Source organism: Culex quinquefasciatus, chromosome 2 (assembly GCF_015732765.1).
Source record: "Culex quinquefasciatus strain JHB chromosome 2, VPISU_Cqui_1.0_pri_paternal, whole genome shotgun sequence".
Classification (NCBI taxonomy): Eukaryota; Metazoa; Arthropoda; class Insecta; order Diptera; family Culicidae; genus Culex; species Culex quinquefasciatus.
The window spans coordinates 59,867,735-59,893,046 of NC_051862.1; the positions used below are offsets into that span (position 1 = coordinate 59,867,735).

Here is a 25,312-nt window from a genome sequence, read left to right on the forward strand (position 1 = left end):
TGAACCAAGAACAACGGGTACGACGGGATGTGTCCAGCTTGAAGGTCCGGGACGTGAGTCCTTGAGTGAGTGTGTGTGTGTAAACGCAACCGAAAGCAATAGTGACCATTCCTGGAGGCCGTGAAGACCCACCAAGAGTGTACACACAGCGAGAAAGGTAGCGAACAAAATGTCGTCGCCCACGCTAGCAATATACTATTACAGTACTTCCTCGGCGGTGGCGGCCTCCACCCCGACGACCACTTTTAGCACCTTCCGAGGAGGCTAATGGCTAACGGCATCCCACTACGTTGGTTTGTTCTAGAAGCAGATTCCGTCGTCGTCGTCGTAGCCGCAACATAGCCGTGCTGCGTTGGCGTTGGTGGACGTACACGCGTGTATCCTTTATTTTTTTCGGGGGGCGAAAATCAACCCCAACCTCCCACACTTAAAGTCGTTATGCTCTGAGAGTAGAGCGCTACTCTTTTTCCTGGAACTGTCAATATTTGGATGCGCTCAACCCCGCAGAAACAAGACCCTTTGATGATGGGACCGTTTTGGGGATACGTCCTGTAACTGTATGCGTGTGAGTGTGTGTTCTTCAATGTTTTTGTATGGGAGTGAAGCGCAGGATATTCTAGTGAGTACGGTTATTTTTTTATTTTCCTCGTTTTTGGAGAAACTGGGCAGCCAAACAAGCATTCTCTCCCTCACTTTTTCGGGGAGACTCTCTCTCTCTCGCTTTCATTCGTGTTCTCAGTTGCCTTGGAGAGCTCCCGGAGCAACAAGATTATCGGAGGGCACGGGGAGTCGGTCAGTATGCAGGCGTCCCGTGTTTGAACTAGGATATACTAGGGCGCTCTCGGATGGGGCAGGGTAATGAACCTGGGCTTTGAAATACTTGCGGGCTGTGTAATCTTCTGTGCAAAATGTTTTGCATTCAATGCGTTGGACGTTCTGGAAGACCTGTTGAGCGGGTTAGGTGGTTTTTTTATATCATTTTAAATATAAATAAATGTTCGTAGAAAGCTTAAGTTTTCCACAACATAATTTTTATTTGCAAAAAAATACATATGCTCGAGGATTTTTTTTTCAACATGTTTTCATTAGTTACATGCAAACCCGTTAAATTAAACTACTCTTGTTTAATACAGTGGACTCTCTGGCTGTCGATCTTCTCGATATCAATATTGCTCCAGCTGTCAATACATTTTTCAGTCCCTTCAAACAGATTGCTTTGATTTTCCGTTCTATAATTTGATAACTCCCGCTCTCGACGGTCCCTTCAATATCGACAACGAGAGAGTCCACTGTATTTACTTCGAAATTCAGCAAACGTCATAGAAAGTCAGTCAAAAAACAAATTAAGAAGTTATGTTGTTTGAAGAAAGCAAAACTCACAAAAAATATTGTTTGAAAATAAGGCTTGAAAAGATTAGAAAATAAAAAAACAGTGTAAATAAATAATGTTCTCAATTAATCGAAATGACACAAATCCTGACACGTTCTTTCAAATGTTGCTCGTGTTTAAAGTACAGTGCCATTCCGTTTTTGGCAGCTTGATTTTCTCTCGTCAAAAATGTCTGATGAATGAGACTAACTTCAATTTTGTTGTTGATTGAAAACAAAATCTGAAATTTCACGCAATAATGAATAATTTAAACATTGACGTTGGCTTTTGGCTTGAAGCAGAAATGTTTGAAAAAATCGTGTTGACAAAAACGTAATGGCACTGTATTCAAATTTAATTTATTTTTCAATGTTAAAAAATGAAACATTGGTGAAACTTGCCGATCTTTTAGAAACATTTTTTTTATTTTAAAGCAAGAATAAAAATTTAAAAGGGCCAAACATACGTCCTTTTGAAATGTTAGTCTTGATTTAAAAAAATCGTCTTCAGAAATGGTCAATGGAAAATGTTCAGAAAACTGTTCTCTACAATGTGATTGATTCGAAAATGTTTTAAAATGTCATAGTGTTATATGGCAGAGGATTAATATAATTATTAGGGTGGGTACATTTTTCAAAAAGTTCTCGGATCAAGTTTTAGTATGGTTCCCCTTGTAGGGCATGCCCATAGGGACTTTCATGCCAAATATCAGCTCATTTGGTTGTAAACTGGCTGCGCGCATCAGGGTTAAAGTTTACATGGGAATTACTATGGGAAATTGGAACTTTTTGTTCAAACGCTCCTACAGGTCTGGGAAAATCACGCGCCAACTTCTGGTATGGTCAGGCCTATGGGGAATGGTCTGGAAAACACTTTTCCCGAAGAAAGCATATGGATTCGATGTCCCTAGACCTGGCGCATCGGCAAACAATGCGATGTCTCCGGAATCAACGGTTTTCCCTCAAAGGGCGTCCAATTTTCCTTAGCATGCTATGAAAATTTGATGAACACCGCGACGCCATATGTCAGACAGCTACCACGTGGTTGAAATATTTGCAAAAAAATACAAATTTGCTATGCAAAGATTCTGAATTCGACTAAATATTATCAGGATTACTCGAAATGATAATTTTTTAGTTAAAAGAAGGTTGGAAACTTTTTATTTGAGGTCAAATATGTCAAAAAAATCAAATCAAATTATTCGCTTTACAGCACCTTGGCGTTCTCGATTGCGAGATTCCTACTCGAAACTAGGTGTTCGAAGGCTTGATTGTTGAGGCAATTGCAAACCTCTTTTTACACCTTAGCTTCCATCCACCCCGGGATTCGAACTGATGACCTTTGGATTGTTAGTCCAACTGCCTACCAGTGACTCCACCGAGACAGGACCCAGGGAGACGACTCCTACACCTGGACTGAGCTAACGACCTAACCTTTAGGTTAGTCCGGGGCCAACATTCACTTCCCTTCCGACGGAAGGCGTGATCAGACAAATCTCGTCTCGAAAAATGCCACCGGGACCGTCTGGGATCGAACCCAGGCCGACTGGGTGAGAGGCAATCACGCTTGCCCCTACACCACGGTCCCGGCTGGTCAAATATGTAATTGGTTGAAATTTGAGTTTTTGCCAGCCATTTAGGGACAACGAAAGGAGCAGCATTCAACGGCTTGCAGACCATATTTGGTCAATATTTTTGGCTTTTGAGGTAAAAAACGCATTAAAAGCACATTGCAATTATTGAATCATAATAAAAATGAACTATTTCATATAAAAAATCACATTATGGTGTAGCTTTGCTAAGAATCGGTCAAATTTACATACAAAATTAGGTAATTTTTTTTCCAGATTTCGTTTTTTTTAAATTACTATTTTTGCAAAAAAAATCATAACTCAGCTGCAAAATGTTTGACCTATTGCTCAAAAGTTGCGGGTTTTGGTTCCCTAAAACATAAAAAAAATCTCGAAAATAAAATAAATACGAATATTAGAAAATTAATTTTTGGTGATAAAAGTAAATTAAAAATCTATGTTCGAATATTTACGTACCATTTTTGTATGGACAGCTTCCAAAATTGTATGGAGACTTGTATGGGGGAACCAATGACATAAAATGGCTTTTTTGGTCATAGAGAAGGTCCCGACAAAGTTTGAGCCAAACACAAAAAATAAAATTAATCGAAATAAATCGATTTCGTAGAGAATTACTCAAAAGTCTTTGCAAATTTTCAGAAAATGCACAGAAAAAAAAAAATCATGGTAATATTACATCTGGGAAGGGGTACATCTTTTATGTCAGAAAAAAAGGTGTAATTTTACCTCTGGAAATGTGTAATTTTACCACTTTTCTGGTGTAATGTCACTTTTTCAGTCTAAATTGAGGTAAAATTACATCATAAAAGAAGTAATATTCAACCTTCCAAAATTACAGCTTCCAAATTTACATTATTTTTTTCTGTGTGCTCATGCTTGAAAGAACTTAAAAAATCATCATTAATTTTCAAAAAAAGAACTACTGCTCGCTTTGTAAAACTAGAGCACACCATTTAAAAATGAAATCTAAGGAAACAAATCTGTTGAAAAGTATCAAAGGAATTCACGAATTTCACAAGAAATTCAAAATAGTTGTATGTATGAGGCTTTCAAAAATAAAGAACCAGATAAGTATTGAAAGTGTTGGAAAAAACGATAAAAAATCATTTCCGTTGTATCCTCAAATTTGCCAAAATTACTCCTTAGGACAAGCTGTTACCCGCCATGATCGACATAGACTATCTTTTTTAAACTTTTTTTTTCTTCTTAAAATCGCAATAACTCGCCATGGTTACAAGCAAATGTTTTAATATCATTTTTTAACTGTCAGAAGCACTCTAAAAAAAACCCTGCAAAGTTGGAAAAAAACAAAATTTTAAAATGTTTTTTTTTTGTTCTGACTGAGAAAAAATTACCCTTCTGGGTTATTACAGATTTGAAAAGTACATTCAATCGTTAATGATTGTACTACCGTCATCTGGGGCAAAACGGAACACATGGGGCAAATTGGGACAGCTATTTTACCCTTGTTACTGCACAATATTTTGATGTTTTTGATTGTTTTCGTATAGATCAGACACAGATCAACAAAATTTCCAAATTTTAAGCTTTTATGTGCTCTAAAACCTGCTGTCCCTATTCAGACTGTAGTCCCGATTCACCCCAGATGACGGTACTCTTACCATTAAATGTTAATGCCTCTTAAAATGTTTACTCTGTTGTTAGAATTTTCAAAGGAGTTGTTCGTTATCTTTTAAAAGCTATATTTATGTGGTTTTTCTCTCCAAATTGATATCTTAAAGTTGTTTTTTTTGTGTTTATTTTCATGGTGGATATTGACGTTAAAATTGTGTATCAACAGATTCGATTATCCGGAGGCCTTGGAAACATTTTACTTCGGTTAATTAATTTGCAGTAAAAGCCGTGTAATTTTTGTTAAAAAAAACAGCATTAACTGCAGATCGAAGCGTCCATAATTTCACTATGACCTTTATATTGGGCTTAGTTTTGGAAACTGTCCCAAAGCCTGCGTAATCATCCGATCAAGGCTGTTGCTTTTCCTACTGCAATATTCACGAGAGCAAAAGTTGGCCTCGCCCTCCCCTCCCCTTCAGCTGTGGGTGGACACAATGTGCGCTGTGGTGTGTTGTAGTTGCCAGCATTTGGTCCATCCATCCGATCCATCGGATTCAAAGGCTTACACAGCGATAGAGAGAGAGAGAGGAGCCAGGACAATTCCAAATTCATACCTATACACTGAACAGCGGAAGGCTAGCGGAAGCCCGATCGATTATTCTAATCCCAGAACGGCGAAAACTATTAAAATATGTACACCGAAATGCGATTGCTATATATAGGTGCAGAAAGGGGGGGGGAGGAGGTTGGGGGCTGGAATCGTTCCGTTAACCTGATGGAAGGAAAAGTGTTTTCTTTCCGCCACCGGCCCCGGCCGCAGCACCGGCTATTGGCCAGCAGAACACGTCTACTTCCTGTTGGCTCCTGAAAGCTTTTTTTTTTATTCTCCGTTTACCCGTTTGACCATGTTCAAGCTCATGTAGCACTTCGTAAAGATATACACACTTCGGCGATAGAGCGAGTGAAGCTAGGCTTTCGATATTGATTGGACTGGTTGACGGTAAAAAGCGTGTTTCTGGGAAGAAGTGGAATGACTAAGCTTACGGAAATAAATAACCTTCTAAGTGCATCTCCAGCGCTGGGTGCAAACATCGAAGCAAAGCTAATTTGCACCCGACGTCAACCCCATCGCGGTACCTGTCGCGGTAGCAAATTTGCTCTCAGTTCTTCGGGATTTCACTTTGCTACCCGGTATTCAGCCTGTTTGCTACCGCATCAAATGGAATTATGCACGGAAAAATCGAATCAAGCAAGGAAAAAAATTTCAAAAATTTCAAAAATTTCAAAAATTTCAAAAATTTCAAAAATTTCAAAAATTTCAAAAATTTCAAAAATTTCAAAAATTTCAAAAATTTCAAAAATTTCAAAAATTTCAAAAATTTCAAAAATTTCAAAAATTTCAAAATTTCAAAATTTCAAAAAATTTCAAAATTTCAAAATTTCAAAATTTCAAAATTTCAAAATTTCAAAATTTCAAAATTTCAAAATTTCAAAATTTCAAAATTTCAAAATTTCAAAATTTCAAAATTTCAAAATTTCAAAATTTCAAAATTTCAAAATTTCAAAATTTCAAAATTTCAAAATTTCAAAATTTCAAAATTTCAAAATTTCAAAATTTCAAAATTTCAAAATTTCAAAATTTCAAAATTTCAAAATTTCAAAATTTCAAAATTTCAAAATTTCAAAATTTCAAAATTTCAAAATTTCAAAATTTCAAAATTTCAAAATTTCAAAATTTCAAAATTTCAAAATTTCAAAATTTCAAAATTTCAAAATTTCAAAATTTCAAAATTTCAAAATTTCAAAATTTCAAAATTTCAAAATTTCAAAATTTCAAAAATTTCAAAAATTTCAAAAATTTCAAAAATTTCAAAAATTTCAAAAATTTCAAAAATTTCAAAAATTTCAAAAATTTTAAAAATTTCAAAAATTTCAAAAATTTCAAAAATTTCAAAAATTTCAAAAATTTCAAAAATTTCAAAATTGAATTTTTGAATTTTTGAATTTTTGAATTTTTGAATTTTTGAATTTTTGAATTTTTGAATTTTTGAATTTTTGAATTTTTGAATTTTTGAATTTTTGAATCACCCACAAGAGCAGACATACAAAAATCTTCGAAACACGCATTCAAAACTTTGCCCCCGGCTTGCCGGTACTTGTCGGGTATCAGAAAATGAGTACCCGACAGGTACCGACACATATTTTTCTTCTACAGATGAACTTGAGATCAAATTTGATACCTGCTTTGCTACGCGCGGTGGGAGACTCGGGGGCAAACTCGAGAGCAAATTTGGTGGGAATCAAATCGGGTAGCAAATGGTTGAAATTTCGACATTTTCGAAAAATGAAATTCTTTGAAATATTTAAAAGGATTAAAAAGTTTAATAAACTTTTAGCATTTCTAGGCATGAATCAACACATAATTATTGATTTTGAAGGTAAACGAGAGCAAAAAATGATAAAAACCCATATTTGCCCCCCGCGGTGGGCTTGTTTCGGTGGCAAATTTGCTACCCTAGCGGTGGGGATGACGGAGTTTTTTCAAGGTGGCAAATTTGATCTCGGTATTCATGAGCCGGGTGCAAATTTGATTTGCACCCCAGCGCTGGAGATGCCCTAATCAGAGTTTATGTCTTAATTGATGGTAGCTTGTTGAAACTTTGTTTTAATAAAATAGTTTTTAAACAAATTTGTTTCCTTACTGCAGTCTGAATAAATATGGTCCCTCTCTAGCAAAAAATAATGTATCGGATAGAAATACTTTTTTATAAAAGGGCTGAAAATTTGTACTTTTCAGCACTGCAATGGGTGATGAAAAGGGTTACAACTTTGTATCCCATATATATCAATAGTGTATTAATACCATTAAAAAAAATGCGCTTTTTCTTGAGACCTTCTCGTGTACCTCCCGGGACCGGCCAAATCGACTACTTCAATAAATATCCGCAACTGTCGTCTGATGTGGAAAGCAGCAGCCAGCAGACTGCACATTGTCACACCGCCACGACTTGATCCGGTGTATTTTATAAGTCATAATTAACATTCAGCAAGCATAGCAATTCTTCGTTGGATTGATACTTCGAATGTACTTGTACCTGTTTCAGCGTGTACTGTACGTGCATGTGTCCGCGGGACTACGCCAGCCATGGTCACCGTTCATATACGCGTGGACGGTGGACATTCCTCCGCCACGGCAGAGGAACGCGCTGAGCTGCAGCAACTGACCGGCCGAAAGTATCGCGTGCTTTCTAATTGAAATTTATAGAAAAAGTCAAAAGTGCGCTACACGGGCAAGCTGGACGCGGACGATTGCCGTCGTTGTCATTGTGTAGATCGTACGATAAAGATTGTCAATTATAGCCGGTGACACCTCCTACTGGAGCACCCGAGCTCCGTTTTGGTTTGCATTTTGCCTGTTTGGCGAGTCAGCAGCACATGAAACAGAACAGATCTGATTGAGTCTGGTTCAGAGTATGGAAAAATATAAATGTAAAATCGCTGCATAAAAACAGGGTTACTATCAGCCAGGGATGGAATAATCGCAAAAAAATCATTTTCGCTTGCGAACTTTTTTCGCACGCGAAAGAGAGAGGAGGCAAATCACGCAAAAGAATATCGCTCCCGAACTTCTCCAAAAAAATCAATCTGTTGATGATTTTTTGTTGATTTCCTTGTGCTAACTACTTAAAATTAATTATTTCGCTTTGTTTACACACATTGCTCATCTACAAAAAGTGACAGGTGATTTTTCGACTTGTGACGTTACACTTGCAAGTATTGTAGTGAAAAAGATGTTCCGCAGAATAATCAAGATGATGATTTTTTTAGATTCCTTTTACCGATCTTTCGTACACGAGAGAGTTCAACTTTTCAGCACCCATTTCAGTGCTGAAAAGTAGAATTTTTCAGCATTTATTTTGAAAAGTGTTGCTATTCGATTCTGTTATTTTTTTTACAGAAAAGTAGGCTATTTCGTCGTTCAAGAATGACAGGAAAAGTAAGTAGTTTCACAACGGAATTGCAAAAAGTAACTTTTTCAAAACTTTTTTTTCGTAAAATCGCGATAACTCGTGATGTTTATAAGCAAACCTCTTATGTTTATACATCAAAATTTTTGTAATTAGATATGGTAATTAAATTTATTGGCCAAGATGCTAAATATGTATTTTTAAACCACACTAAATTCATAATGTTGTCCATAGTTTGGCTTTCATAAATATGATTATCCCTATTTTTTAGGCTGAACGGATTTTGACCGTGTTGGTCTTATTCGATCACTAGCGTGATCTGCCCCACCATCCTCAGAAATTTGTTCTAAATTTGGTCAGGGGGTGTCCATAAATTACGTTATTTTCAAAACGGCCATATCATTGCCCCACCTTCCTCGATGAGCTGGGCACGCTAGTGTTTTCGATCCTTCTTGGTTTCTCATAAGTCTCTATAAAGAATCTGCATGTTTAGTTAACTACTTAAAAAGTTATGCTAACAAAACATATTACTAAGTTCCGAAAGATTGTAAAAATTGTGGTTTTGTAAGAAAATCCGTCATGTTATACATTTTTATTGAAGGTATTGAAAAGACCTTTCCAACAAGTCCAATAGATTGAAGATCTGACAACCCTATCGATAGTTATGATCATATGAATTTTTTAAAGAACAATTGCATGTTGGAAATTTTTATTTACCAAAAAAAAAAAACTATAAATGTGAGGAAGACATCAACCACCTTACACTGGATCAAGTAATGTTTTCATTTATGTTTTTTAATAATCATGTTTTTTTGTTTGATTTTCTTTTACTAGCTTTATTTATTTTGTCTAGTTTGGCAGACAAAAATTATCTGCTCAAAAATCATATCATTGTCAGTGCGCAATATTGACCATTGCTAACAAATTAAGTTGCATTAGCTTATTGCTTTACAGTTACATCCGAACCAGAACTGTTAAGTTAATTTTAAAATCAACCCTCTTTTGCATCCACCAAAACGATGAATTGAAAAATTAAATATTACAGTTTTCATTACCAAACTATGGGACCCGAAACGGAACCGAATGGAACAAATTTGGACAAAATTCTTTATGGAAAAGTCAAGAAAATCAAGTGCATATTTTTGTTTAACCATCCCACGAACATGCATTTGCTCAGAATTTGATTCTGGGATTCTTGGAGGAATATTGAAAAAGTTCATTTAGCCTTTGGTCAATGAAACCAAACTATTATTAATTTAATAATTTAATTTAATTTAAGGATTTTGATGTTGAGTGTGTAACTTGTCTAATGGAGCCGCATCATACCTCTACCTAATTCAGAGGAGACTACTAGTAAATTCTCGTTACTTTAAACCCCAAAATGTTGAACATGTTTCAATCATTTCGAATTAAATGCAAAGTATCAAGCAAACTTCCCAGTTAGTGTGTGTGTGTACTCAAACACACATGTCCGTATCGACCAACAACAACAACAACCAGCCCAGCTGCACGCGATTTTCTCAGGCCGAAACGCGCGCTCGGCCAAATCGCGCTCAGTCAGTGGTTCAGTTCAACTCTGTGAATGTCGATGGATCGGTATTCGAATTCATTATGGTTTGTTAGAGTACGCGGGATATGTAAGAGGTCGATATAATTAGTCAGTCTAGTCACATAGGCGTTCCGATTTCGGGGGTAGCAGTAGCAACAGAGCTCGAAAGTTGCAGTTTTTGTTTGTTTGTTGTGCAAAGCCGGACCTTTGCTGGTGCTGGTGTTGGATATCCCAAAGAATTACCTCAACGGTGAAAAAAAGAAGTCACGTCTGTGGTTGTTGTATGTGTGCAACCGACTCTCTTAACCCTCGGCAATTGTTGAAGGTGTGAACGAGTAGAGCAGACAGCGTCAAGCTACAACTTGTGGGAGGAAAATGTGATTATACCTAATCGAACGAGAAAGAAATAAATAAATAAAATATGCGAAGAGACAGTGAAACAAAATCGCTCTCGCTGAATGATGTTAATCAAGGGAAGTGAGCTGGTATTGTGGTGGAATCACGAGCAGCAGCACCTCCACGACCACCGCCGATATTGAGGTGGACGAATTTAGGGGTGGTGATGTTGCTGGAAAAGTGAACGAAATTCAAAGGAATGGAGCCGAAACTTGTCACGATTAGCTTCGTGCTTCTCATACACGAATAGCTTTGCACCTCAACTCTATAGCTAGAAGAAGAACTCGATTCTTGTGAAACAATTAATCGCCACTAACGTCGTTAACTTGTGGACATAAGTAAAAATAATATATCGTTTTGAGGTGAATCAATAAACACGAGAAAACGCGTTCCCCACCCTGCTAGGGCAATACATCAAGCATTCTTATTTTCTATTTGCTCGCCCAGTAATTACAAACAATTAGATAAATAGCCGAGTTGCTACGGGGTTGAACAAAAGTAAGAACAGATGAAGAAGAACTGGAAAAAACTGCTGTTAATGTTTCTATGGAAAGTGCCTTACTACCCGCGAGTTGAGAAAAATTACAATAGAAAGTCGTCCCGGTAATGGCTAGTGCTTTCAGACAATACTTTGAGTTTTGCTGTTGGCTAAAAATAAACTGAACAAAAAAAATGCTCAGAATGCGATTTTATCACTTTCAATCAAAACAATTTGTCTTAGTATACGACTTATTCAACATTCTATTGAAGCAATGATCTACAGACGAATGCAATGCTCAGTTCCGGAACTATTCATCGGAAAAAAACACACGATTGCGATTGATAATTACATATTTGCTGGAACATCAGCCGTCTCATTACCTCGCGTTGCAGTAGGGTATGCTTTGGCAATGTAGAGCTTTTTCCTCTCATTAACGGTCATATCATAAAACACAATTAAAAATACTTGATAAACTGGAATGTTTATTACTTGTGTCTTTTTGTACAAACTATTTGTTTTATGTTACATTTTTTATACATCTGTACTACATGTGATATACCAAATTTTACGAAGTAGAAATTTTGTATTTAAATTTTTTATTGATTTCTGTTGACTACAATTGAAATTAGTATTGAAAAAACTTGTAAAACCGACGGATAACTTTTCGAAATCGAGTTCGGAATGCAATGTTTGAAGTTTATTTATACATTTTATACCAAATAAATACTTCTCAATCGTTTTTACAAATTTAGAATTTCTGGTATCACAGATCACAGATCTGGATTCTGGTATCACAGATTTTTCTCACAATTTTTTTCGTAAATTCATTGACATTTTGCAATCTTTTAATTACTATTTAACTGTAATGATGTATAAAGCATTTTGCGATACTTTTTTGTTTCGATTTTGAAAATCAGGCCTCAAATTTGAATAAATAAATTTGTACTAGCCGAAACAAAATAAATTTATTTTGACTGCGATTGAATTATTTCCCGTTAACCCTCTAATGCCCAAATTTTCTTTTATTTTTTTCCGTGTTAAGGAGGTCGTTTAAGGCAACTTTTGTTTTACGAAATACTTGATTCCTCTTGTTTTATGTCTTTCTTATTTTATCTTTAGTATTTCAAATTTGCATTGATCTTGTATAGTTTATTTTTGTTTTTGTTAGTATTTGGCCTATTCTACCACCTCTTATAATTTCATTTCGCCTTTCTCATTTTGTCATGTTTTTAAATCACTTTTTATTTGTTTAGCTTAATGTTTTTCACATTTTCTGCCATAGAATGGCACCATTATTATTTAAATTGTAACAATGCTTAGATGCGTAGTCTGGGGCACTACACAAATTACTGTATGCTTCATTTTACTTAAAATACCTATACGAAATGTTAGTAAAAACACAGACAAAGTTGAAACTCAAAAAATAAATTTTAAAATAAGTCAAACGAAAAAACTTTTTTTTAATTCGATTCTACGAGCTGAAATTTCTGTGCGGACTTCGGATAATCGAGTCGAGGATTGTATATTTGTATGAGTAACATAAAATAATCTAATTTAAGTTTACAATTCAACACAAACCAAACAATGTTTGTTGTTTTTTGAATTTGATTGAAAATTTGGTAGTAAAATCCTACAGTTGAAGATTTTTATTTGTTTTTGTTTTCTTTATTAGTATATCTATAGTTTTTTTTTGAAAAGGTCCAATAAACCAAATTTTCAGTTTTTGCTTTTTGGGTGTTTTTTAATACCCCTGACTCAAGGCGATTTCAAAAACATCCAAAAAGCAAAAACTGGAAATTTGGTTTATTGGACCCTTAAAAAAAACTCCAGATTTGGTAATTATTACAGTCGACTCTCTGGCTGTCGATCTTCTCGATATCAATAATTCTCCATCTATCGATGAATTCTTCAGTCCCTTCAATCTGCATACTTCAATTATCTTCATTCCTCGATATTTTCCCTTGCTTGAAGGATCTCTTCCTCGACGGTCCCTTGGATTCTGTTTGCTTTAAAAATCTCTTCCGGTTGTCAATAATTTCACTTTCTCATGGCTTGCATAGACATTTTTCTTGGCGAAACGAAGCTTTAAAGGGTGTTTGACATTAGTTTGTTTTTGTTTGATGGACATTGCCATGATTCTCTCCCATAGCTGGGTATCAAGAAAAAAATATTTTAATCGAGTCTTCTTGCATCGTTCTGTAAACTGATGATTCTCTTCCTCGACGGTCCCTTGGATATTGACAACCAGAGAGTCGACTGTAGTAAGAATTAAAATTAATATTTTATTTAAAATGGATTGTTCCGACTTGTTTAACTACACCGTGTGACTGAAATTACCGCTTAAAATGCATCGTGTTTAACGGTGCACATCAACCAGAGTTCATGATTTTTGTTACAGACATTTAAAGATACGAGAACGATGCATTTTTTTACTGATCCCCTGTCAGCAAAAAGATTTACAACCAAGTTAGACTGTTTTTGCAATCATGTAAATGTAACAATTTTATATTTTTGTTTTCGTTATGTCTTAACCCCAAATTTCAGCTGATTTGGTTAATCCAATCTCGGGATATCATGAAGAAATTTTCATAAGGGATAGAAAGTTAATTTAGGAGTGGCCATTCTCAGCTATTCATATTTTTTTCTAAGCCCCTTGCAATAGCCACGAAATTGTGTATCTTTGGTATGGAAAGCCCCGTGAAAACTCAAATTTCATCTGCCTTCTGTAATTTATCGACTTTGGGATAACAACCAGGAGCCTCCATAAAAATAAACAGACAAACAAATTTCTAATGGAGACACATGGTACCTAACCCTGATCGTAACCAAATTCAACATAATATCAACAATGAAAATATGCTTCACACAGTTTTCAGAAAATCCACCTGTTTCCACCGCCTCACTCCTGCTAGTGTTGCGCTCCTGCTGAGAGCTCCCGCACAACACTAGCACTGTGTGATGTTGCTATTATAGTAATTGATATCTTTGTTTGTTGTAACAACTCACGATTGAGCACTAACCACAGTGGCAGCCAGCAGCAGCAGCCGACAACGTGAGAATGAGAGAAAATGTGTGCAGTGTGTGTGTGTGTGCGTTTTGACCAGCATGCAGTGACTGCGAGAGAGAGAGTTTCGCGAGGGATGAAGAGGGTGCACTATTTAGGCTACTACCCCCCTTTGCTGGGGTGGGTGGGGTTGGTGGAAAACTCCACCAATTTTCTCACATTGCATAATGGAGAGCAGTGCTGGTTCGGCTGAATTTTGATGTGTACTTACAGTTAGTACAGTGTGTCGGGGTGTTGCATTTGGGGTGGTTTGGGGTAGTAGGGATGGTGTTGCTTTACAGAAGGGGGGTAGTTTAAGCAGAAAACACACATACAGAGCACGTCGTGCGGGGTGGGAAGGAAGAACAAACACATGCTCGTACTTGGCCAAAACCACCACCACAACCACTACTACTAGTGCAGTGTTCCGAAGATAGATGCTAAAAATAGTTTAGAAACGTGTGCAGCAGCAGCATTCTAGGGTGGTGGTGTGATTGAATTGTTAAACATGTGTAATTAGACCGATTAGATTTTAGTGCATCGCTCTCCAGCTGAGAGGGTGGAAAGGGGGGAAGTGGGGATGATATTAATTAAGAGAAAATGTCTGAACCAATTATACTAATTTTCGCTTGTTTTTGTGTGTTTCGCAGATATTTCGAACGGCTACGGAGAAGGAGAAAACAGCAATCACCCGAGAGCACAACCTTTTGCGACAACGACTGACTACGGGCAAAAACAAACGGCAATCAACAGCAGCAGAGGAGCAGCACTGCTCTGAAGGCAGCACACCGCGTGTGTGTTTGCGTGCGTGCGTGAGAGCGTGTGAGTGTGCAGAGAGTGCGCGCGCTCTTGGTGGAGACGCCTCATGCGTCACGCTGCTCGTGCTGGTGGTCGTTGTCACTCACTCAACAAAAAAAACCGGAGAACCAACAGCAACAACAGAGAAGCAAAGTGTGAACAGTGATAAGTGTATGTGTGTCGTCCGTTGAAAGTGTTTGTGTGACCGTGAAAGAGAATATCGAAGAGAAGAGAGAGGGAAAGAGAGTTAGCACGAAGAGAGTGCTCGTACTAGTAGTTAGTACTACCACCATTACTACCTAGTGTTAGTAGACACACATTCTAGTGTTTCGTCGTACAAAAAACCCCACAACTCACCTGGAATAGAAACAACAACAATAATAATTAGACGGTGCGCCTGTGAGAATCACGTTCGTGGAAACAACAACACAAAGAGCTCGGAACGAAATCGACGACGACGACGCTGAACCGGACACAGGAAGTCGCAGCGGAAGCCACGAAGACGAACACGACGGCGGCGGCGGATTCGGTCAAACAATCGCACCTCAGCTAGACTGGCTCGGAACGGTGAAGCACGGGGGGCAGAGTCTCCCGATACGTCACCGGAAGGCGGAGCCACCTGCTGGTGGGCGCCCTGGTCAGCGATGGGTTGCTTCGGATCGGCCGGATCGAAACAGTCGGACTCGAACAGCTCCGAGGACACCAAGAGCCAGAAGCGGCGGAGCGATGCCATCACGCGGCAGCTGCAGAAAGATAAACAGGTGAGGCAGGCAGTGTGTAGAACTATACGGTGAAGGAGGGGAACGCGATCGATTGGGTTTGAGGGTTGAGCTCTATCGTGCACGCCTGGGTGCTGAATTGTGGTTCGCAAAACGGCCTCAATTTTGAACTGTCAAAGTGGAACCAATTTACTGTTCGCCAAAAGTAGAGAGTATTGTTATCGATCATTAAACATTGTTTTTTTTTTGTTTGCAAGAGTAAAAAATATGAGGCTTTTGGAACCTGGAGTTGTCAAGAAATCTTAAGAAAGTTGAAGTTGTTTGTGGAGTCGATGTGGTTGTATTCATCCAGAAGCTGTCTTTATTGTTTCATTCTATTGAAAACCTACTCACTAAAATGTTTTCTGTTTGTTGGATCAGCTTCGCTAGAATTAGCGATGTTTTTTCGCTGGACCAGGAAGAGCGGCAGGATTCCAAAACCAGCCAGCGAATTTATTTGCGACATCGCAGAATAACACTCTCGCCGCAGTTCTTCGTCATTCGTAAAAAAGAAAAACCTCTTCTAACCAATCGAAACTTGCAAATATACACAATTTTCCAGTAAAAAATGTCAAAAACTAGACAAAAAAACACATACTACTTATTATAAAACAGCTCATTTACCAATGAGAAAAAAGTCATGCTTGTGCTTGAACAGCCTGCTACTTTGTAGATGTAAACAAGGTGGGATCATTCGAAAATCACGTTACGCATTCTCTCTATTCATCACCCAGGTGCACGCATTGGCAGATTGGGATTGTTGCTAAAATTGAAGATCTAGCCCAAATATAAGCCGGTATGGCCAACAAAGTAGTGGAGAGTAGACTTGAACCTCTTTACTAGAAAAAAAGCAACCAATGCATAATTTGGAAGCACAATTATTTAAGTTATTCCAGCTGCTATGGATTTATAATAAAAATTACACCAAATTTTTATACAAGATTTATCGTTTCAAAAGAATGCTGATAAGTTGGGCTTCTAATGAAAAATACTAAGACATTTTAAAACATAGCTGAATGCACTTACAGATTAAATGAAAACTTTGTTTGCAGCTTGAAAAATATGTTTCTATGATTTTTATGGTTTTTTAAGGATGTAACATATCCATAAATAATACATATCCATTAACAGGATTCTGAGATATGATTTTTGAAAAAATAAATAAATGGCGGATTACGGTAGTTGTTCGGTAACTGGGTTGAGAACATAGCCCAGTCACCGAATGTTGCTCGTTAACTGGGCTGAACAAAAAATAACGAGGTGACCACCGATGCATAATATTTTCCAGATGAAATATAAAAATAAAAGTTACTCAAATTTATTTACAATGCTTACTTTTCATTTTTCTTTAATTGTAACTTGAAATTAAACAAAAATTTGATTTTTTTTTATTGAATATGATTTTTGCATCCATTAACCCCTCGGTATTTTTGGTTTGTTTTGGTTTTTTGACGTTTGTCTGCTTTTTAACTGGACTACGGCCCAGTTATCGAGCACCCAGTTAAAAAGCAGCTCAGTTAAACAACGCCCAGTTAGCGAACAACTACTGTATATCAATCGAACTCAAAGTACCGTGCTTCTCCATCGAAATGATTTTCCAGCACATTTTGACAATTAATGTACCGAATACTGATAATTTTTTTGGTCATGTCTTAGAATTCTATTAATAGATCTTTGCCATTTTTTGGATATGTTGCGTAGATCATAAAATCATAGAAAAATATTTTCAGCGGTGAGCTTTTTGGTCACGAGACCTTCACAGCAAATCGATGCCGGTGTGCTCTCTTGTTCTATCTAAACACTTTTTTTTAACGAATTCGGTAGTTTCCAGATTACCAAACTGTTCAGCAGTTGATTCGATAAAAAAATATAAGAGTGTAGATAGGAATCCCAACAAGCTTTTTACAATACATCGAAAAAAGGTTTATGTTTTTTTTTTAATTTCTTAGTATTTTTCATTAAAATCCCAACTTATCCTTTGAAACGATAAATCTTTTTTACAAATTTGTAATGTAATTTTAACCCAAAGTATCACATTTCATTTGAAACGTGGCGTGCTAAAATTGGATTAGCCGCTCCGGAGATATGTTTTTTAATTCTAGATTCAATTTTTAAAGTGTTCTATCTACATAGGAAAACCATGACTTTTAGGTTGTTTTGAAAATTTAATCTAGAATTAGGTTTTTTACGAAGATCAAAAAACGAAATAATTGGAACACCCTATTTCAGATAGGATGACCCTAATATAGGGTGCTTATATGATAGGAGGCAGATCGGAGCTATTTTAATCTGGATCCTGTTGGTTTGACCTGGAATCGCTGTACATTCAACCCCCGGTGGTTGGGCACTTTTTCGTTTGACACTTTTTAATATGTACCCCGTTGGTTTGACAAAGTCAAACTAAAGAGTGACAAAATGTCACTATAGAGTTATCTAAGCCCGATCTCACTCACACTAGCACGCCATTTGTTTTGCTGGCCGGTACAAAATTTAACCTCAATCTTTTTCGTGTACGTATACGCAATACATGCGCACGTAGATAACTCTATTTACACGGCGCTCACGCACACTAGCAAAACAAACGTTTTGGTAGTGAGTGTGTGAACTCCGTGTAAAAGGGGTGTCAAACTAAAAAGGGACCCTGTTCGTTTGACAACATTTGATGTACAACCGTTTTGGTTGTTTTGTTTTTATCATGTAGAGCTTAACTTCCGAACTATTTTCAAAATTTTAAAAATTTATTTTCTTATGTTTTTGGCTACATAAGATACGTTTCTATATTTTTTTCAACGAAAATGTTTCAACAAAAAATGTATTGTAAGTATAAATATTAGGTTAGAATAAAGTCCTTTAACCATCAATCATGATTTAAAATTAATTACTCAGTAAATTTGAAATCATTTTAACGACTTTGTGAAATATAGGAATAAAGATGTACAGCACCGCCAAAAAATGCGTTTTGTAAAAAATAATCCAAACTAAGTTTCTATAAAACTTATTATTGGAAAACAACAGCAATCATGCCTTATTGAAATTTGGAATTATTTTGTAGTTGTGTAAGCGGAACTTAAAACCTTAAAACATTTGCAGCGACCAAAGAAGTTTTAATCTTACAATTCAAAATTAAAATAAATCAAAAAATATGTTTTAAAGTTTTATTAATTGTTTTCTCATAACCAAAATATATTAATCATATTTGCAATATTTTTTTTATTTCTTTCTGATTTTTTTTTCTATTTTATCAAGCATAATTTAAAACGAGAAAAAGGGCATTTTAAAAAATCTAAAAAAAAGTCAGACTTCGATTAAACTGCCCGCACGTGCTCCGTCTATTGTGTTCGACCCGAGCATCTAAATACCCCCGTCGTTTTACATAAAGAGGGAGGGAAAACAAAAGGAGTTGACTAATTTCCTTATTTACGCTTGTCGTTCTTCTTCTTCTTCTTTCTCAACCATTCGTTTTTTTCTATCCACAGGTTTACAGAGCCACCCATAGACTGCTACTGTTGGGCGCCGGTGAATCCGGCAAATCAACAATCGTAAAACAAATGAGAATATTGCATGTCAACGGATTTTCCGACACCGAGAGGAAACAGAAAATAGAGGACATCAAAAAGAATATCCGAGATGCCATACTGGTGAGTGGTGCTAGTTGCTTCAACATTATGCTGCTCTAGTTTAAAGTTATAAATTGATTGTTGAACTGCCATGCGTCTCCATCGACATGATATTGATTTAGTGGAGACGCATGGTAATTAATCGTTTGACAGAACTTAGTAGATTTATAAAACTAACACTTTAAAAAAAATCCTTTTCAGACAATTACTGGTGCAATGAGCACACTAACACCCCCTATTCCATTGGAGAAGCCAGATAACCAGGCCAGAGTGGACTACATTCAAGATTACGCATCCGGTACGTGATACACCTTGTTTAGTAGGGAAAATAATTGAGTTACTCTCTAACCTTGGCGTTCTTCTCCACCAGGTCCTGACTTCAATTATCCACCGGAGTTCTACGAGAACACCGAAGAGTTGTGGAAAGATCGCGGCGTGCAGCAGACCTACGAGCGATCAAACGAATATCAATTAATTGATTGTGCTAAATAGTAAGCGATGCTCTTAGTCACGGCATTTCCGCGTTCACATTTGTAACCCCCGTTTGTTTGTATCAATTTCCAGTTTTCTGGATCGTGTTAGTGAAATCAAGCAGCCTAATTATACTCCAACCGAGCAGGATATACTGAGATGTCGTGTCCTCACGTCGGGTATATTCGAAACTAGGTTTCAAGTTGATAAGGTTAACTTTCAGTAAGTATTCGGACGCCGACGACCCACACTCACGGGGGAGAGGGCAATTATTCAATCGATGCTCCTTGCCTTTGCAATTACAGCATGTTCGACGTCGGTGGGCAGCGGGACGAGCGGCGCAAGTGGATCCAGTGTTTCAATGATGTCACCGCAATCATTTTCGTAACAGCGTGTTCCAGCTACAACATGGTCCTGCGGGAGGACCCCACACAGAACCGGCTGCGGGAGTCGCTGGAGCTGTTCAAAAGTATTTGGAACAATAGGTAGGACCGGTTGCGGTGAATCTTCCAGTTGAGTTGAATTTAATGCCCTTTTTGCAAACTCTCCCAACAGATGGTTACGAACAATATCCGTAATATTGTTCCTCAATAAGCAAGATTTGCTAGCAGAGAAAGTCAAGGCTGCCAAAAGCAAACTTTCCGACTACTTTAGTGAGTTCAACCGTTACCAGACGCCGGGTAAGTTTAAAGTAGATTTCGATTGTAAATGAGATAAAAATACTAACATTTATTTTTGTAATTTTAGCGGATGCCGTTTGCGAAATGGGAGAAGATCCCGAGGTGATTAGAGCAAAATATTTCATCAGAGATGAATTTTTGGTAAGTTTTGTATGCAAATTATCTCCTTGCTTCCCCAATGAGACTTTGTTTTATAACTGTTTATTGCAAATTTATTTGTGTTGAATTCAAGATAGCACAAACACGACGATATACGATATAACTTATTGTAATCGAAACTTTTATAATCCGATATGCATAATGAAAAAAAAAGTTTGACTTATGGGAAAGGTTCTTTAAATGAAGAGCAAATTCCATTTCAGACTTTATAGGAGAGACTTTTAGAAGAGACTTTATTTATTTATCACTTAAATTGCTTTATCTCAAGATATGGTAGCCAAATCTTATAACTCACTGAAAATTACTTTCAAAAAACCAGCGCTAGGTTGTTTCATGGATTCAGACAAAGTGTTCAAAAAAAGTTGGATTGGTTTTTATTATCATTGCAGTGATATCACAGACAACAGACGTTTTGGCTCGATCACCACCTTGTGTAAAAGCTTGCAACGGTTTTATTAAAAATGGCAAGCCGTTTGTGGCGCTGCCGTCGCAGAAGAGATTTGACATCTCTCCCGCGCTGCTCTCAAGTGTAAACAACAACATTGAAAAGCACGTGGTTGGGCGCATTCTCATTCTCATCAAAATTTTCATGCCACTTTTTCGTCGAGAAAATTGATTTGTAGACTACAAATAGTTTTGAAATGTCGGAGGTAATTATTTTGATAATCGCTTCAGATAACTTTAAGTTAAATTCAGAACAAAAAAGTCTATTTACAGTATGTAAAAAAAGTATTTACACCCCTTGGGCACTATGCACATTTTGTGATGAAACATGTAAAAAATTTAAAGTTTGACAGGAACCTAGTACTACGTTTTGTTCAGAAACTCATGCCAAACATTTTGCTACAAAAGCTCATGAAAGATGATTTCTATAAAAGTTTTATAACAAATACTATTACGAAAATAAAAAGGTGCAAAAAGTTTGTACACCTTTCGAAAAATTAACATAAATAATGTTATTTGTTGACAAATCACCATGAATCCAGTCTCCCAACTCCAAATAGGCATCCTTGACTGATTAAAAGAATTTGATTGAATATAAAGTTTACTAACTACTTAGTATAAAAGTTTATATAACTCTGGAAATTCTATATAAAACTTATCTAAACTTAATTTTGCAAACTTTTAATTCAACTAAATGTCAATATATTACCATATAATTGCTAAATAAACATTTTGGAGTGGGTATAACACCGTTTTGGGGGTATTTGTATCGATAGAATAGATTTTTCGTTGAAATTTCGTACCAACCCGGAATTACGTCGTAGGAAAATCCGCCGGCATCCGAACCGGTCCACGATTCACAAGTCAACCTATGTGGAATCGGAAAGGGCATAAAATTTCCGATCTTTGATACCCAAACATCTAGGTTTTCTTTAAAACCTACGTTTTTAAATACCTAAGCAAAAACGTTGTTATGGTTTCGTTTGAGCAACCTGCCAAAAATGTATGGAATTTTGTAATTTTTGTTCTCGTGGATCAAACTTACTTTTTGCCCAGGTATTTAAAATCGTAGGTTTTAAGGAAAACTTAGATGTTTGGGTATCAAAAGATCGGAAATTTTATGCCCTTTCCGATTCCACATAGGTTGACTTGTGAATCGTGGACCGGTTCGGATGCAAGCGGATATTCCTACGACGTAATTCCGGGTTGGTACGAAATTCCAACGAAAAATCTATTCTATCGATACAAATACCCCCCAAAACGGTGTTATACCCACTCCAAAATGTTTATTTAGCAATTATATGGTAATATATTGACATTTAGTTGAATTAAAAGTTTGCAAAATTAAGTTTAGATAAGTTTTATATAGAATTTCCAGAGTTATATAAACTTTTATACTAAGTAGTTAGTAAACTTTATATTCAATCCAAATTCTTTTTTTTGAATCAGTCAAGGATGCCTATTTGGAGTTGGGAGACTGGATTTATGGTGAATTGTCAACAAATAACATTATTTATGTTAATTTTACGAAAGGTGTACATACTTTTTTTGCACCTTTTTTATTTTCGTAATAGTATTCGTTATATAACTTTTTATAGAAATCATCTTTTCATGAGCTTTTTGTAGCAAAATGTTTGGCATGAGTTTCTGAACAAAACGTAGTACTAGGTTCCTGTCAAACTTTAATTTTTTTACATGTTTCATCACAAAATGTGCATAGTGCCCAAGGGGTGTAAATACTTTTTTTACATACTGTATAAAAAAAAAACTTAGCATCATAAAAATCATGTTGATGAGAATCATAATGCGGCTCCTGCAAAAGCTGCGGTGTACTGCAGTCTACATTCAGGCTTATTCTTGCATGTGGCAATAGACTACGAGATGGCGTTAGTTTATCATCCGCCATGTTTTTACACACGATATTCAAATTATTTTGTTCTAGCTGCTACGTCTGTTGTCTGTGGTGATATTAACATAAGATTAATAACATTCTAACAAACATATGCGTTTTAATTAATAAAACACCTTATTTGCCAACTTCTGGAATTTAAGCTAACTCTTTTTAAGCAAAACTATAGATTTACTTTATTATTTACCTTGCAGGAAAAATGGCATGGTAATAGCACATTTTTTTCGATGTTTACTCCCGCGAAAAGTTTTTTTTCGCTAAAATTTTTGTTATCGTCAAATCTTACATTTTTTGAAAACTAATGATTGCAAAACAACTGAACTAGTGTAAAATGCTTTTCAAAATACTTTTTTCATGCAAATGTTGAAACTATGGCTTGTTATTTCAATATATATATTTATATGGCATCAAAATTCAATTATTTTTTAATTAAAGCACTGGCATTTTTTATAAGGTTAAGGAAAGCCTACTGGTACCTATTCTATGCTACTGGTCATACACAGTTCAGTTTTCCTTGTAACTGTAAATATTCCTTTACTGTAAATTAACAGTTGGTAACAAAAAACAACTTTGAAATGTTGCTTAGGATTTTTATTTGTCTTAAAGCAAAAATCCCGATCTTGCAAATTAATATTGAAACTATTGTTTAAGCTTTGTAAAAAAATCAAATAACAAGTTGATGTCTACTACTACCAACTACGACACAGACATTTTTTTTAAACTAAGGCAAAATCATTCAGTGAGAATTTAAAATCGAAACAAAAATCGTTACAGTTGTGAGTCCCAACATACCATTGAAATGAAATTGTACCAGAAGATTTGGAAAGATTTTTCAACAAGTAGTATTCCACAAAGTAATTGAAATTTCGATATCAAACTTAAATTGTGTTGAATAACTGTCATTAAATCATCATCATATCAAATTTCAAATGATATCCTGCCGCTCTAATCGAGTCCATCCCATATTTAAAAACAGCAAACCGAGATAAACGCAAGTCAAATCAGTCTCGCCCATAAGATGACGTGTTAGAATTTATCAAAAAATTGAATTTTCGACGGGTTTCTGGAACAAAGTACTAAATTTTATTGGTTTTTCTGATAGTTAACATTATTTCAAACCAAACTGCATCATTACCTCAAAATTGACGAAATTACATATGGAACGGACTTGCTTTGAGCAGCAGTATTAATTTTGTTACAATTCTTTTAAATTTATGTGAACAAATCAATTACTTTGAAAAAAAAAAAAAACTCCCGGGTCCGGCTGTTACATTCAACTCTCGATTCCCGGGAAATTCAAAATCTCGAGAATCGTCACCCTCTAGCTATGAGTACCGTCAACTGGGGTGAATCGGGACTACAGTCTGAATAGGGACGGTATGTTTTAGAGCATTTTCTGACACTAAATTAAATATTGGACGACACCTAGGGGAGCGTCCACAAAAAAAAACTTGGAAAGATCTCAATTCTTTTTTGACCCCAAAGTTTTAAAAATCGCCGAATTCAGTTTTTGACCAAATCTAGTTCTCTTTGTCTCGAATGAAAGATTAGGTTGTCCCTTTTCTGAAACCGACCTGGAAAACCGGATTTAGTCATAGTGGCCATCGAGAATCTGCTACAACCGATAAAAAATCATTTTGAGAACCCAACTTTGACGATTCATGTCTCCGGCAGAATTGAAATTAAAAATAATAAATAATCTTTTAAAATGTTTTGTTTTAAATAAATTTAATTACAATTTCTTAAAAAGAAGCCACAATTTGTTGAAAAAATCAATCTATTTTCCTTCTTCTAGCGTATATCGACGGCGAGCGGCGATGGCAAACACTACTGCTATCCGCACTTTACCTGTGCGGTAGACACGGAAAACATCAAAAGAGTTTTCAACGATTGTCGAGACATCATTCAAAGAATGCATCTGCGGCAATACGAGCTGTTATAGGTATGAGACTCATGTAACATGTTAGTTTTGAGTGTAAACAGCCATGCGTCTCCACCGCTTGCTTCGATGGTGACGCATGGTATCATTGTATATGTTCTGATCTCATAGATGAAACATTATCGTTCCAGATATACTTAACAATTTCGATGCAACCTGGTCGTCTCATTTTAGTTGTGTCTACCGTAAAAATATCAAATCTAGCCAAACTTTACTAATTTTATAATAAAAACAAATATTGATTAATTATTAATCAAAACAAAAAAAAAACGGAAAACCTATACAGACTAAATTAACCGGAGCGGCAAGACGCGAGACAGAGAGACAAGAGAAGAGAGAAAAGAAAGAAAACAAAAACGATCTACCAACCAACCAACCAAAAGTGATTTGCACCCGGGAGTCACACCGTTCATACACAATCGTTTGCTGGGGATCGTCACCGCGATGATGGCAAAAGAAACTATAGGCGTATCAGTGTTGTAGTAGAATCACTAGCGTGCCCAGGGTGGGGCAACATGGGGCAGTTGCTCCACCATCCTCGGAAATTTGTTCTAAAATTGGGCAG

At 36.3% G+C, this 25,312-nt stretch overlaps 1 protein-coding gene across 2 annotated transcripts in view; it reads left to right on the top strand.

Annotated features, from left to right (window-relative positions):
• The window catches only part of LOC6038544 (guanine nucleotide-binding protein G(s) subunit alpha), a 38,216-nt gene extending 13,210 nt beyond the window's left edge, over nucleotides 1-25,006 (top strand). Inside the window, exons 1-11 of one of the 2 annotated variants that reach the window (XM_038252025.1) lie at nucleotides 28-157; nucleotides 14,623-15,531; nucleotides 19,005-19,166; nucleotides 19,347-19,443; nucleotides 19,516-19,636; nucleotides 19,710-19,838; nucleotides 19,922-20,101; nucleotides 20,172-20,296; nucleotides 20,364-20,437; nucleotides 24,604-24,750; nucleotides 24,879-25,006. In XM_038252025.1, coding sequence (XP_038107953.1) covers nucleotides 15,415-15,531; nucleotides 19,005-19,166; nucleotides 19,347-19,443; nucleotides 19,516-19,636; nucleotides 19,710-19,838; nucleotides 19,922-20,101; nucleotides 20,172-20,296; nucleotides 20,364-20,437; nucleotides 24,604-24,750 — 1,152 coding nt within the window. In that variant the 5' untranslated portion in view covers nucleotides 28-157; nucleotides 14,623-15,414 and the 3' untranslated portion in view covers nucleotides 24,879-25,006. Of the gene's footprint in view, nucleotides 1-27; nucleotides 158-14,622; nucleotides 15,532-19,004; nucleotides 19,167-19,346; nucleotides 19,444-19,515; nucleotides 19,637-19,709; nucleotides 19,839-19,921; nucleotides 20,102-20,171; nucleotides 20,297-20,363; nucleotides 20,438-24,603; nucleotides 24,751-24,878 lie in introns of those variants that run through there. The other variant, XM_038252024.1, reaches the window with a different exon arrangement.
• Nucleotides 25,007-25,312: the final 306 nt, after the last annotated feature.